This window comes from Limanda limanda, chromosome 19 (assembly GCF_963576545.1).
Source record: "Limanda limanda chromosome 19, fLimLim1.1, whole genome shotgun sequence".
NCBI classification, from domain to species: domain Eukaryota; kingdom Metazoa; phylum Chordata; class Actinopteri; order Pleuronectiformes; family Pleuronectidae; genus Limanda; species Limanda limanda.
In genome coordinates this window covers 9,090,655-9,105,905 of record NC_083654.1, presented here as the reverse complement: position 1 = coordinate 9,105,905, position 15,251 = coordinate 9,090,655, and the positions used below count along the sequence as shown (strand labels likewise).

At 43.0% G+C, this 15,251-nt stretch overlaps 1 protein-coding gene across 1 annotated transcript; it reads left to right on the top strand.

Moving 5' to 3' along the window:
- Window positions 1-5,062: 5,062 nt before the first annotated feature.
- Window positions 5,063-13,121, top strand: col8a2 (collagen, type VIII, alpha 2). Its single transcript, XM_061092574.1, has 2 exons — window positions 5,063-5,225; window positions 11,218-13,121. Exons 1-2 carry the CDS (start codon window positions 5,063-5,065, stop codon window positions 13,119-13,121), a joined length of 2,067 nt encoding a protein of 688 aa, XP_060948557.1.
- The last annotated feature ends 2,130 nt before the right edge of the window (window positions 13,122-15,251 follow it).

Genomic DNA, 15,251 nt, shown 5'->3' with positions numbered 1-15,251 from the left:
CAAACTGGGACTCAAACCAGGAACCTTCTCGCTGTAAGACAAATCTAACGACTAACCACTGCCGCCCTTATATTATACTCCACTAAATATATTTGCTTCGTTGACTACTTGGGCTTCGGGAACTTGCGAAAAGCATTTTTCACCATGTAGTGTGATTATGATGGAAATTCTGATGTGTCTGTATATGTACATACTGTAATTATATGTGACTAAATGTGGTCACATAAGTAAACAGTATACATCACGTCTTGACTTGAAAAATAATCAATGACGGTGCTTCTAATGACTCTAATTTACATGATGATTCATTGGAAACACTTATAAGAGAACATAGGAGCTTTTATTGTGGCGGGGCAGAGCAGGACAAGTGACCAAACAAAATCTTTACTACACTTTCCACATGGTGGCAACAGACGTGACACATGTTAACGTCTCACCATATGCATGAGGTCTGTGGTCACTGTTATACACACGCACATACATGTTGTGTTGAGTAAAACAGTGTGCATTCAAGAACATGTGAGCACAGCTTAAATATTAAGTGGTGGTGAGCTGACGCCTGAAAAAGGTGTGACGGCCCGGGTGCCACTCGGGCTGAAGGAGAGATTAACTCATTGAAAAGAAGTTGACTCTCTAAACAAAACCCCTCACTTTCTCCCCTCGCTGTCGTTCCCTCGCTCCCTCTTGTACAGAACAAGGCGTAGTCAATGCTCAATGAAGCTCTGTGTTGCTCTGAAGTGATATATGTGGAGTGAGTCATATTTGGGCCTGCTTGTGTATGTTTCAAGCTTTCGCCTGACGTCTGCAGGTGCACGTCTTTGACTACAAATCTGTGAAATCGGCTAATACTCGTACGTCTAGACTACAGATTGAATAATAAACCACAGATGTATAATTTGAGTTTACTTTTGAAGTGTGCTCTTTCTCCCCCTCCAGTGCTGGGAACTCGTTGTTGCCGTGGAAGGGACTCTTCCAACATTTGCTTGTTGAATTTAAAAGTTTTGGTAAAAGGAGGATGGTTGTGGGGGAATACCAGCCGACCGCTGGTGGTTGCGGTTAGCAAAGGTTATGGTTGTGGTTGTGGCGAAGGTTTGTCACAGCTGTACGAGTCAGCGAAAATGCGTGGTCGGGGTTCTAATTGCGCCCTGCAGCTGCCACCATACCTGCGTGACCATGGTGCGTGGTTGTTGTTGAACTATTTGCTGTTTTCGCAAAAGCTGGTATTTGGTGGTTCATTACGTTCAGGTGACGATTCCTCCACCTCAGTCAGCGGCTCAATCGTTCGCCACAAAACCGACCGTCTCCTCTTCCCTCCATGACACTGAAACCTCACACCGAGTCTACCTATAAACTCTCTGTGGCACGAGGTTCAGGAAGTGCTTGGCAGTCTGGACCTACACATGTGCTTCTTTACGGAAATGAAGGCACCTTCAACCTCACCTCCCCAACGCTGCTGATTTAATTAGCGGGCAGACAGAGCTGTTGGGGAAGTGTGCGCTTGGCTCGGGCTCAGCTGCGGTGTCTGTGTCTCTTCTGCCTGTCTGAGAAGGCCACTTGAGAGGCTGCTGAGTGTGGCTTTGGAGACTGTTGAGTCTGCTTTGGCCGCCCCGAGGCCTTTGCAGATTATGCATTTTGGGCTCTGTTAAAATGGCGTCCAACAACATGTTCGAGAGAGGTGACGACTGCAAGTTTCGAGTTGGGTTTTGTGTCGGTGAATCAGATTACCGGGTGGTTTGGAGACAGATCTGTGAGGCGGACTCTGTGTGGGAAAGTGGGATGTCTGTCTATGTTCTTCATGTGCACTTGCCAACATGTGTCTTTGTGTATGGTATGGGTTATGAACGATGGATTACTGGAAAGGCCCACCAGGCACAGGCTGAGACGACCATGGACTGAGGAGGCCCTTTTTTCACTATCCAACCAATATCATCACTACAGATTACACTTCATCGGGTCTGATTATAGTCCGGCTGCAAATCGTCACTGAAAATTCATACAGACATTTGATAACTTCAAATATGAATGTTAGATGTTGCCATTTTTTCATGGTATTTGAGTGTCTTACACATTTCAACGTCATTTGGAGCCAGCGTCTCTGCAGTATAGTGATTGTAGAATCAAGCCGTGGTATCCAGGTGGTGGTATCATATCCCTTTACTCCATGTGCTTGACCAATCAAGATTCAGTCTAAGCTGTCAATTCTCATGCTTATGGATGTGTGTATCAGACATAGTGTTTAGTAACTGGACAGCTGTCTGGAAGTAGGAACAGCAAAGTCCTGACTTTAAGAAAGTAATGGTGGAGCTGGCGGTGGCCTTTCATTCCTTCTGTTCAGACTCTCTGTTATTTCCTTATTAATGCTGCTTTTCTGTTCTGCCATTTCTTTCTTTGTGAATGTTTTGGGATCTGTTGCTGTAGTGTGTGTGTGTGTGTGTGTGTGTGTGTGTGTGTGGTGATTTCATTTCTCAGTAAAAAATCTGTTTCATATAAAGTGTCACTCGATGCGCCAGACGTGGATTTTTCACTGCAACTTTGAATGCCGCTCACGTTTAATGACTGAGGGAGGCTTTGATTCGCCATTAGCTCCTCTCCTCTCAGACTCGGGGTTATTTGTTCTGGTTTGTTTTGAACGGCTGGATTTTTATGTGAAAAGGGGAAAAGAACGTTAACGAGAATTTTCGAGACACTTAGCGTGTTTTGTTTCACAAAGTGTTCTCTGTGTGCGTAGTGCGAGTCTGGGTCCAGCAGTGGTGACCCGCCAGGGAGGATTGCTCAAAAAATTTTTCCCGGGGTCTCACAACGTCTGCAGAACTTTTCAACAAAAACATTTGATAAACAGATTGTGGAGGTCTGGGTTTGAGCCCGGCTCATGCAAAGCTTCTGTGTCTTGATGCGCGTCGCTATGGTTCTTCAAGAGACTTTGACGCCTGCAGAATGGTGGGTATCTCCAGCTGCCTGTTAAATTACATCTGCACCGAAACCACAGACCCCCATACCAGACGAGCCTCCCTGCCAGCCAGCCGGCAAGTCGGCCAACGACCAAACACTACCCTCCTGCTCTCCCTTTCTTTCGCCTGTTTATTTCTCTTTAACATCTTCGTTTTTTTCCCGTGGATTTAGCCTCGGTGGGAAAATCCTGATGTTTGATTCACGGCGGCAAAGACAACACGGCAACAGAAACAAGCATAAACAGACACCGCAGACACACACACTTACGAGTAATTACAAATAAAATAACTCCGAAAGCTAAAGAGAAACACTTTGGTGAATGGCTGTAAAACAAGAATCTGACTGCTTAGCTATGCGGTTGCTGAGCAGTCACACACGGCTGGGGAGAGCAGAGCTGTTAAACAGACCTGAGCTCAGCACACATGGTGGCAATGAACACACCTTAGCCTAAGTACTTTAGATCTGAGGTCTGCTGCTGACTCCTAGATTACGCCCAATCCCTGCTTCCAATTAACTGCGCTTTGTAATTTCATGTCATTTTCAAATTAGGAAGATGTCAGATTGTTGGCAAATTAGAAAAATGTCAACTGGTGCTTGATTAACTCCCGTGCTTCTGAATATACTTTGTGAGAGGTCTCTCCGCGATAATGCAAACCTCAGCTGAGGCTATTTCTAAACCTGACCCCCCCCCCCCCTAACCCTACTTCATACACACACACACACCAAAAAGAAGAGGAATATTCTATAAAACAGGGGAGATTAAAATAAAAGATTCTGCTTTTATGTGATCGGATCAGCAAACATAAACAAGTTAAGGTTTTGGTATGGTTGAATAAAATACTGTTTGAGGAGTGAGAGACAAGGACCAATAATATGACTGTTGAATTTATAATCTAATACATTTATTTATATTGCCACTGAAATGTTACAGAGCCTGAAAACATCTCCCATGATCCCACACTCTTTCACAACATCTTCAAACTCTGTATTTTGTTGTTGTTTTCTCTGAGAGACCCCTAATGGCCAAAGTAACATATTGTATGTTTAATTCTGCTTAATTCTAATTAGACAAAATAACTAAAAGATGACAGTGAAGAATTAAAAATGCCGGAGTGGTGAAGTGTATCTCTTGCGTTTTCTCCATCCCACATATTTCTGCTAATAATGGAGAGAAACTTGCAGTGACCACTTTCCGTTCCTTCACATACAGTAATCGTGGCATTCTTGGCATCAACTCCTGACAGGTCATCAGTCCGGAGAGAGCTGATGAAAACAGCTCATGGCAGAATTGGAGTGGAATTTCTCTCTTCTTTGCCATTTTCACACATCATGTCACCGGTTAAAGCCTGCACTGGAAAACCTACAGTTGCCCACTTATGGTCGACAAAACACACTCACCCTCCTCTGATGGTTTCCTGTTCGCACCTGACCACGGTTGTGAAAATATTTAGCGGAGGACGATGTGGTCACTTCTTCCTGGGGTAAAATTAAAGTCAACAGATCGGCCTGTCACAGCCTCTTAGGGCCACCTAGACCAAACAACTGCCCCGGCCAAGTACTTACCACATCCTGCTCCCTACCTGTGTGGCAGCAGACTGCAGGGACTTACACGTTACGCTTACTTGTCATTTTTGTGTGTTTTTGCATCTTGCGTTTACACATATAAAACTTTAGGGATCGCTCCAACTTATCCATCATCAGAGCTGGAGGCTGTGTCTACATTCTCTTTATATTTGGACATATGTATCAAGCAGGTTCTAAGCCTCTGAGCAAGAAACATGTTTCCTTTGCTTCCCTTGGTTTGCTTTGGCTTAAGTGTGTGTGGCTGGCTGACACAGACAGAGGAGGTAGAGAGAATCTAGTACCAAACCTCAGTTGATTTGTTGCATCTTGCATCCTTCAAGTCTCTCAAATGACGAGTTTTACACAAATGTGTGGTACTGTACTGTGTTATTTTAAACTTTTATCAGGGTTGCTCTCTCATTATCACTGCTATTTCCACGTGAACAATTCAGGCCTTCATTCAAAGACAATGAAGCTCATATAAATAAACACTCCTTGTCCTCTTTTTCTGTCTCCTGCAGTTCTTTGTGTTTGACGTCTGAAGCCTGGGATGCTGGTGACCATGCTGTTGGCTCCTGTTTGTGTGCTACTGATGTTGGGGGGGCGTGCTCTTGCTGGAGGCTATCCCCCCATACCCCACATGAAGTACATGCAGCCCATGATGAAAGGGCCCATTGGACCCCCGTTTCGGGAGGGCAAGGGGCATTACGTTGGTAAGTCATCCCTTTGGGTGTGAAGCATATGTGTGTGTCTCTTTTATTTGAAGGTCTTACTCGTCAACTCTGCAGGTGACTAGGTCCAATTCATTACACTAATTTTTGATCAACGGAAACCTGGTGCTTTTAAGAACCAGAAGGGTTTTTAATAGGTTTTAACCATAGAGCCACGTCATCACATCAGTGTATATGTCTCTGATTTCCGAGCAACACTTCGAGGATCTCTTTTCAGTTTTGTTTCAAATGTTCAACCTTCTTTGCAGATAACACACGACCCAAGCTCTGAATTTAAAAAAAAATAATCTTCATGCTTTGGTTGGTGTTATTGGTCTGGTTGATCAGGATCCCGCCCTCAGCCCCTGACGTAAGAGGTTCTTTCTTCCAGACCAGCAAAATGTTGGAACAGAATTTAACCTCTTTTCTGGCCAAGAACCAGTTCTCTGGCTGTCGAAACACAAAGAACTGGTTCAAGATTAGTCTCTGGCTCTTAACCGGCCCTTGAACTGCCGTGGTGGAAACTTTATGACAGTCCACTGGGTCAGTGTAAGCACTAATACTTTACATTGATTCTGTGAGATACAACCCTGTCTCTTTGTCTCTCTTATATCAACTCAAGAACATGTTCACAAAATAGTCCCTGCATGGCCCAAAGTTATTTGCTGCAAACAGCAAATTCCCATGCAGTGTCCTGTTGGCAGCAACCTGAGATTTTTTTTAGCTATTTGCACCAAAGTGAGCATAATGATCAGGCTGCACAAAGTCTCCAAACCTATACAATAATAAGGATAAATATAACCTTCTTCGAACAAAGAGGTCTCCATCATCACAGTTTAATGTGTAACTGATAGGGAGTCCACCCCATGAGCAGGACAGACTTGTTAGCCACGGGTTTTGTTTAGCGTTTCTTCTCAGGCAGTCGAAGGGCTCACAAACGTGTGGGTCCAGTAGCTTTAGACGGGTCCTAATGGAGGCCCGAGTGCCCACTGGGCCAGTTGTTCCTCCTGCCATCTGGATGGTGTTAATCCACTGTTTAACACATGCTCCTCAGCTGCAAGAAGAGAAGAGGGTGTGAAGGAAATAAAAATAGATTCAATAAAAGTCAGAGAAGGGAATTGGGAGAAAAGACGTGTGGCAATAATCATCCCTAAAAAATTTGCATTTTGTCACAGCCATCATTATCAAATTTGACTCAAGCTGCGAATGTGATTTCTGGATCGTATGAAATGTGCTTTGCATTATCGAAGGCCCCTTCTTCAAAGCGAAATGCAAAGCAAATTATTATTTCAGCGTTATAAAACGATGTTTGACGGTGGATTGAGATCAAGTTCAGTGTTGAAATTTAAGATTTAAATCTCCCACAGAAACATCAAAGATCTGCTAAAATAATTTCCACACTGTTAAATTGTATTGTGGAGAGCAAAGAGGAACAAGATTTACTCTGGGCTGAGAGCAACTTAGACTTCATGTGCCTCACATGAATGCACTGCTCTGCCACCCGGTGGTCACATGTGCACATTGCACATCTGACACATCCCACAAGAAAACAACTGCTTGAAAAAACATATTCAATATATTAGTTCAGCTTTTTTAATGTTATTAAATATTGTATAGCTTACAACCGTCATTATATCTACTGTGTTAGGTGTTAAATCAATCTCCTGCAATGGTCTTTTATTCACTTTTACAGAAATGTGGGATTTTTCATGTTGTAAATCATTACTAGCGCTATCAGTCAGACCATGATTACTAAATACTACCAAGGATAATGATATTTAATGTTCTACATCTATGCAAATCCTCAGTCGTATGGGTCATGGTATCTCCAACTGCTGCACGAAAGCAATAGGATCCAATCTCCTCTTTTGCATGAGAGGTAAAAGGTTTTCCAGAGAATTCATCAAATGATATTTAATGTGACAATGTAATCAATGCTAACACATCAGTTCCTCTCTCCATGTGGAAACATTAAAATACCAACTGGAACTTTATCTCCTGGAGTTGGTTTCACACTGCCACCTTTGCTGCAGTTTTGCAATTACTCTTTATTTTATCCCTGCGAATAAGCAGACATATATATTTGAAAACACAACTTTAACAACTTTTGTGATCACAACTGGACTCAGCAAGATGACACACATCGCACCCATTCTGTATTCTTTATATTGGCTCCCTATTAAATTCAGAATTCATTTTGTGGCTCTTTGGCTCCAGCTCCCCCTGCGACCCTTCACAGGATAAGCACCATCGATAACGGATTGATGGATGGATTTTAAGGTTCTCGTCATAACATAAAAAGCGCTCCATTGCATCTATATATCTCTGACCTGCTGCTACTCCACATCACCAGCAGGTCACCTGTAGGTCATCTGACCAGGGGTACCTAGTCACCTGAAAACAAACGAAAAACGTATTCCATCATGCCTTCGCCTAGAGAGAGAGGGAGAAAAGAGGAAAAACATAAAAGATGAAGTAAAAACCTCTAGGAAATACTGTTTATTATGTGTGCTGATGCATTGTCTGTTTTTTTTCAGTTTTAAATTTGAACAACAGTTTTATTAGTGAAGCACTGTGTGGCTTGTTCTGTTAAAGTCGCCATATTAACTCAACTTTACTAACTTAAGACATGAAAAAGCCTTTATATTCTGAGCACATATCTTTCCTCTCTGTGTGATATATTAAGGTGGTTTACAGCACAGAGCTGCATAACAGGAAACAAGACTGAGCCTTTAATGCTTATTGCACATTTCCACAAAAAAAAAGAAAAGAAAAAAAGAATTGCTTCTGTTGGATGTGGTGCAAAACTGCAGTTCGGCCAGAAGGTGTCCCCCTCACTTATGTAGACAAACCACAAGTTCAGACATGCTATGTAAAACATGTATGTGGGAGTGAAACCTAAAATGAGGCGACCCCAAAATCTCATTATTGTACAAAACCTGCGGTGAATGAAAGAACGGATGAAAGTTAGAGCGGGAAGTCGGGCTGTAATTTAAATCATGGATACTGACAATACACATATTGGATATTCATTTTAATATCTGCCACATTTCTGTTTATAATCTGCCTGATGGTTCAGCTTTTTTAAGTATTTTTGCAGATTTTAGCAATAAAGTTTGTGAATAGAATAAGTAAAAACAATAGGAATTATGACCACAGCCCCTAAAGTAAGATACAGTGTCTAGGGCCACAGACGACCACTTCTATTAAATGTGCTTGTGTTCTCTGGAACTTTTTATTATAATTTTTAGGCTTAAAACCACTTGACGTGTCATGCTGCCCACACACGTCATGACTGTTACAATAAAAATCATAAATTCTTTTATTGTTTTCTGTTGAGGATCATTTACCCTTTTCTGCATCATCCTGAAAAGGCTGCAAGTCTCATCAACTGCCACAAGGGGGAAGTAGTGGGCTGTGGTTACATTCAGGGATCGAGTGGGAATTTGAATTTTCCTTGCAAGATTATTTAAAAGAAATGGAAAGAGTAATTTATTGCTGCTGAGGTGCCCTCCAATACGCATTTATATTATGAGAAATATGATGTGATAAACTGTCACACGTTTATTTTGATATGGATAAAAGTTTCAGAGGAATTATTCACACAACTGGAGGAGCCGCCTTGAAGAGTGACATTCAGGCCCAGTATTTCTGAGATGAGGCAGTGGAACAACAAGTCAGCAGAAACTGGCTCAGGGTTGTTGTGTTCTGCAGACCAGGCTTGTGTTTCTCTCTGGCCCGACCTCGCTCTCCTCTGCTCCACTTTGCTGTGAAAGAATTATGAGACCGCTTCTGAGTTCATGTGGCATCCGTCATCAGTCCGGAGTTTTCTGTCTGCTGCGCAAACAAAAACATTTTCATTTTACACACGCACTCAAACCCAATAGAACCTTTCACGTCAGTCAGTTGGAAAAACAGAAAAATTATCTAATTATTATATATGCATTGGATGGAAAAATTCAGAAGGCACCAAAAATATATAAAAATGAATCCAGAGGACTGTAGATGTCCAGATCTTTTTCCTTTACAGGCGTTTGAGTTTTCAGTTTCAGCCAACTTGTTCCGGCTGTTATGAGGGATCAGCTGGTTTATAGCTGACAAGCAAGGTAGAGATACTGAGGTGTCAGAACATGCAGGGCATTAAAAACAAGCATTTTGAAATCAAACTTCTTGAGTACTACTCAAACTGCAAGTTAGTGTTGTACACTTATAAGACAGAGAGATACTTCCTCTCTTATATCAGCTCCTCTAAAGCAGGCACTTATTAGAGACTCTCACTTGTAATGCGTTGTTCTTGACACCAGGTGTCAGTAAGAGGCCATAAATCGTATGGCACTCAACGAAGAGGCTGCACCATAATCACAAGTAAACCACATTAGACAGTAAATAAAACCGGGTGCCATCTAATACTATGGGTGTTTGCATGTGTCACTGTAACGAACCACCATCCAATTACTGTGAGCATTAGACTAAACTCGACTAAACTCGCCTATAGACTGTGGAGCCATGTGACCGCAAACACTACCACTATACAACAGTCATCTGTGTGTGTGTGTGTGTGTGTGTGTGTGTGTGTGTGTGTGTGTGTCTGTCTGTCTGTCTGTCTGTCTGTCTGTCTGTCTGTCTGTCTGTCTGTCTGTCTGTCTGTCTGTCTGTATGTCAACAAAATCTGAGCTGACAGGAAGAAGATTGTGGGTGATCTTGGATGTCTGAAGCAAAACTGAAGCCTTGTGTGTCAGGGAGGATAGACATGAGTAATGCACGTGTTAACAAGTGAATTAGTGTAGGTCAGTAGAACAATATTAATAATATCTTTGTTTGTATAACACTTATAACAAGCGTAACAAAGTGCTTCACAAAAAAAATCCATGGTAAAAAGCTTAATTAACTCATATAAAAGGAATTCAATTCAGTTCATGTAAGGGCCAAATCATAACATGTGAAGACCTTAATATTTATAGAGAAACTCAACAGTTCCCACAATGCTCAAGCACTAGTAGAGCAATAAAGCTATCACTGCAGTGTGGCATCCAGGTTCTTCAGATTATCTTTCTCTGTTTTCTCCACGTTTGTCTTCACGTCTTCAAAGGACCCTGGAACTTCAGATAATCGGAAAACCTGTGTGCATTTTTTGTTAACTTCCATACTTTTACCTGGCCTGTTCATTGTTCCACATTTCTTGCAGTCCTGGTCCTTACTCCAACAACGCTTAAAATGCGCTTTCTCGTCACATCATAACATTTGCTCTAAGAAGTAGCTTGTTTTATTTTACTCCTGTAACTGCTTCCACGATGGCACTCACGTGTAAAGTGGTGTTCTTGCCAGCAGGTGTCAGTATGGTGCTGTAAGTGCATGAAAACAAATCACAAAGTAACTTTGGTAACAATAATTGTTGAATAAGTGAAAGAGTCTGATAATTTGATAATTAAAATTGATTATGTTGTCATTTCAAATACATTTACAAAAGAGATGTGCAGTCTCCTTTTCCTCAACAAATTTAGCTTTTGTATACACCCTTATAGGATGTGTGGTTAAATGAATTACCAAACAATATCATGCAATAGAAATAAACCAGTGTTGGTAAATATTTCATCCATTGTTTTTCATTTTGGCCCCTTTAACAGCCCGATGGGAATACCACTAAGTGGTAGTATCGTGCATAGTGTTCCAACTGCTTCATGCGGACGCTGTAGGATAGAGTTTTGTATTGTGTTGATATGAATAGGATTTTTAATTTTTGTTGTAATATTTCGGATTTACAGAATTTTAATGACTTTATTTTTGTGGGTTTCTCAAAAAATGTTAGTGGTTTACAGTAGTGCAATCGAAAAACAAACTGTGTATTTTATGTCTTGTTTAAAAAAAATCATGTTTTATGCTAATTTTAATACACTACACACAAACAACTTCATTTGACTGTAATTTGTCTGTTTTATTTTTTATTTTTTAAATACACTTTATTTTACCAGCAACATGTTCATCTTCTCTTTTTTAGATATGCCACCCATGATGGAAGTGAAGGGGGAACCAGGCCCTCAAGGAAAACCTGGACCAAGAGGCCCAACTGGGCAAGCAGGACTTCCAGGAAAACCCGGACTGGGGAAGCCAGGCCTCAATGGCCAGTCTGGCCCTCAGGGGCCTCCTGGCTTTCCAGGAATTGGTAAGCCTGGACTTCCAGGTCTTCCAGGAAAGATTGGGCCAATTGGAATGGCTGGCCTTACTGGTGAGGTTGGCCCTCGTGGCGAACCAGGTTCTAGAGGTCTTCCAGGGCAACCTGGCCTTCCTGGCCCAGCTGGTCTCTCTCTGAATGGGAAACCTGGGCTTCCAGGCATCAGAGGCCCCTATGGGGCACGGGGAGAACCAGGACTTAAGGGTATTTCTGGCCAACCCGGAGAGCGTGGGCTTAAGGGCGAGAATGGAAATGGTAAGACAGGGGTTCCAGGTATAAGGGGTCCTCCCGGGCTAAAGGGCAGTACAGGATCGCCTGGTCTTCCAGGTATAGGCAAACCAGGCCTAAAAGGTTTGCCTGGACTGCCTGGTCTTAAAGGTGATCATGGACTCCCAGGGGATCGTGGGGAACCAGGAGAGGTTGGCACTGCAGGTTCACAAGGTCTTCCAGGGCCAGTCGGGGTTGGGAAGCCTGGGTCAGATGGACTACCAGGAGCACCAGGTCCACTAGGGCCAAAAGGAGAGTCAGGAACTAGGGGTCCTCCTGGATTTCCTGGGACTCCTGGCTATGGAAAACCTGGTCTGAGTGGGATAAAAGGAGAAAAAGGCCATGGTGGCCTGCCTGGTTTCCCAGGAGACAAAGGACTGCAAGGAATGGTGGGCCAAGTTGGGGAGCCAGGTCTTGATGGACAACCAGGGCCAGCAGGACTTCAAGGCCCAATGGGACTTCCAGGAAAACATGGAATGCCAGGACAGAAGGGAGAGTTGGGACCCCAGGGCCCTCCTGGACTGCCTGGCCTCAGAGGTGACCAAGGCTCCAGTGGACCCAATGGGAAACCTGGCATGTCTGGGGAAAAAGGCATCCCTGGGCTCAATGGTGCACCTGGAAAACCTGGACCCAAGGGTGAAGCAGGGCATATTGGCCTACCTGGGAATCCAGGGTTTATGGGTGGTCCAGGGCCTAAAGGTGAGAATGGGTTTATTGGGACTCCTGGTCCCAGGGGCCAGTCAGGCATTCCTGGTCTTCAGGGGCCGATGGGTCCCATGGGGCCACAGGGTGCTCCTGGCACAAGGGGTGAACCTGGACTTCCAGGGCCTCAAGGCCTTGGTAAGGTGGGAGAGAAGGGAACTATAGGTCCACAAGGTCCTCCAGGGAAACCAGGCCCCTCTGGGCTCAATGGTAACCTTGGCCCTCCTGGGCCTCCAGGGGCCCCTGGTCCTCCAGGAAATGGCCAAACAGTTGTTGCAGGGCCAACAGATTCACAGTTGGAAGGGGATGAAGTACCAGGGGACAGGAAGGGGGGTGTGTACAGTCAAGTTCCACTTTCTGCCACTGTAGCACCAGCGTTCACAGCCATCCTCACCACACCTTTTCCTCCATCTGGCATGCCAATCAAATTTGACAGGACCCTTTACAATGGGCAAAATGCCTACAGCCCTGCTACTGGCATGTTCACTGCTCCTTTGTCTGGCGTCTACTACTTTGCATACCATATGCATGTAAAGGGAACAAGCCTGTGGGTGGCACTGTACAAGAACAATGTACCAGCCACTTACACGTATGATGAGTACAAGAAAGGCTACATGGACCAGGCGTCTGGTAGTGCTGTCCTCGAGCTGAAGGAGAGTGACCAGGTATGGATCCAGATGCCCTCGGATCAGGCAAACGGCCTCTATTCTACCGAATACATCCACTCCTCCTTTTCAGGATTCCTCCTCTGTCCCACATAACCTTGTCCTCTCCCTCAAATATGTTCCTGTTTTGGCACCTCAGAGCAGCCCTAAACCTAAATTACCTGCAGCCATAATAGAAACACAAAACCCATACGATTCTCAAACTAATTGCCATCATCTTTAAATATTTCACCCTCAACAACATGAGCAAAAGAGAAAACAAACTTTGTGAAAGAAATGGAAAGTAAAAAACAAAGCAGGGGATGGAATTTCATACTGTGTTCCTTCTTTCAGTGTCCTTCAAATGTGTGTTTTGGGTTATATTTTATGTTGGTGTTTTTTAGCTTATATTATTTTAATTATTATATTGTCATAATTTTATTGTTATTATTTGGTCCTCGTCATCATCGTTGTTGTTGTTGTTGTTTATTGAATTCAGACTATTAAGTGCCTTACTTTGTAATGTGCTAGTAACAGACCTTCCCGTGTGACTGCACATCCTGCCCAAAAGCTCTGACATCATAAGGACGACATCACCAGACCCTGGAGGAGGGGAGGGGGGGCGATGATTGGTTCCTCTGGCAGCAGTTACTTTCCCCATGTCCTCTTATTTAAACCGAGAATACTGACCAAAAGAGCAACAGTACAACATAGGAAGTCTAGACAAACAATAGCAAAATAATGCATTTAGTACACTTTTCTTTTATTTGACCTATTTGGTAAAAAAAAATGATTAATGGGATGAATCTATGTTTTAGCGTGAGAAATATAGAGTTTGACATTTAGTTGGTATAGGCATCTGTCTGGTCCTGATTTCTTTGCATCTTTCTGATTTTATTTGGGTGACCATTTTAAATGATGGGTCTTTGTCTTTTTTCACAATTTACTAATCTGTCCAGAAATACAATCCAGGCAAAAATGGCCTTACAATATTGGAACTATTTTATTTAAATCACCCGTGTTAAAAGGATCAACACCATCATGCAAGCATAACATGTATGTATACAGTCAGTGTTTACGTGCCATGGAAAAAATACTGAGAGCAACTGCAAATGGATTTTAAGGACTCAACTACAGATTGATCGAAGGCCCTGCTTCCTTGTATGGATCTGATTTCCCCATCACCATGTGGCAGGCATCATCTTCACATGCTCTAACCACGACATCACCGCTGTTCTATTGGTATACTACCTACTAATAAATCAGTGTAACATTAACATTCCAAGTCAGTAATCTGCACTGCCATACTATGAAAATCCCATTCTGATCATGTATTACATAACATGTCAAGATGCTGTAAACGTATTCCTGCTCATAAATAAGAAAGGAGGCAAAAGCATAATAAATAAAATAGATCCAGTTCTTCCCTGGATGCAATTGGTCCATCTGACTTGTTCCCCCTGCAAATGAGAGCAATTCTGTATCATTTGTAGTTCTGGTTGAAAAAGCTTTCTATTAATTCCCAAGCCATTGTGTCGGAAATGGCCGGATTATTATTTAGCTTAATGGAACATCCGTGAGTATGAGGACAGGATGTGTCAGAACTGACAAATGTCAAAGCATACAGCAGGAAATGAGATTGGATATGCATTTACTGGATGAATAAGTAAAGGGACTTGACTGAGGCCCACAGGTTGTGAAACGCAGGTTGTGTAACATTTAACAAATCCCTGCCAGATTTCTGGGAGAAGTGGTAGGCCAGAGGTGAGAGCTATGTATTCACTCATTTCTGTTGGAGAAGTCGTTAAAGATACACGCTGAATGTGTGTGTGTGTCTGTGTGTGTGTGTCTGTTAGATGTACCTTTCTGTCACCCTGTCAATGTGTGTATGTGTGTGTTTGTGTGTGTGTGTCGATGTTTCACGTTGGGCCCCTGGCATTCAGGTCTTGAACACTTCAGCAAAAGGTAATAATAAACTTGAACAAAGTGACAAAATGTTGGGAAGACCTCACAGTCCTGTTAATGTTCCACAAGAAATCTGACTTTAAAATGGTGCTGCATCCTTTTGGAGGAGGGGGGGGTTAAGGAAATTCCATGCTTTCTAATAGTGCCTTGCAAAGTAAGGGAACAGGTGATGAATGTAATGGATCGATGATGGGAGACAGACAAATCCTGGAATTTAATTTACACAATGAGATAAGAAGATAACATTCCTGGTGAACACTGAATGGGCTATGTTGCTCAAAT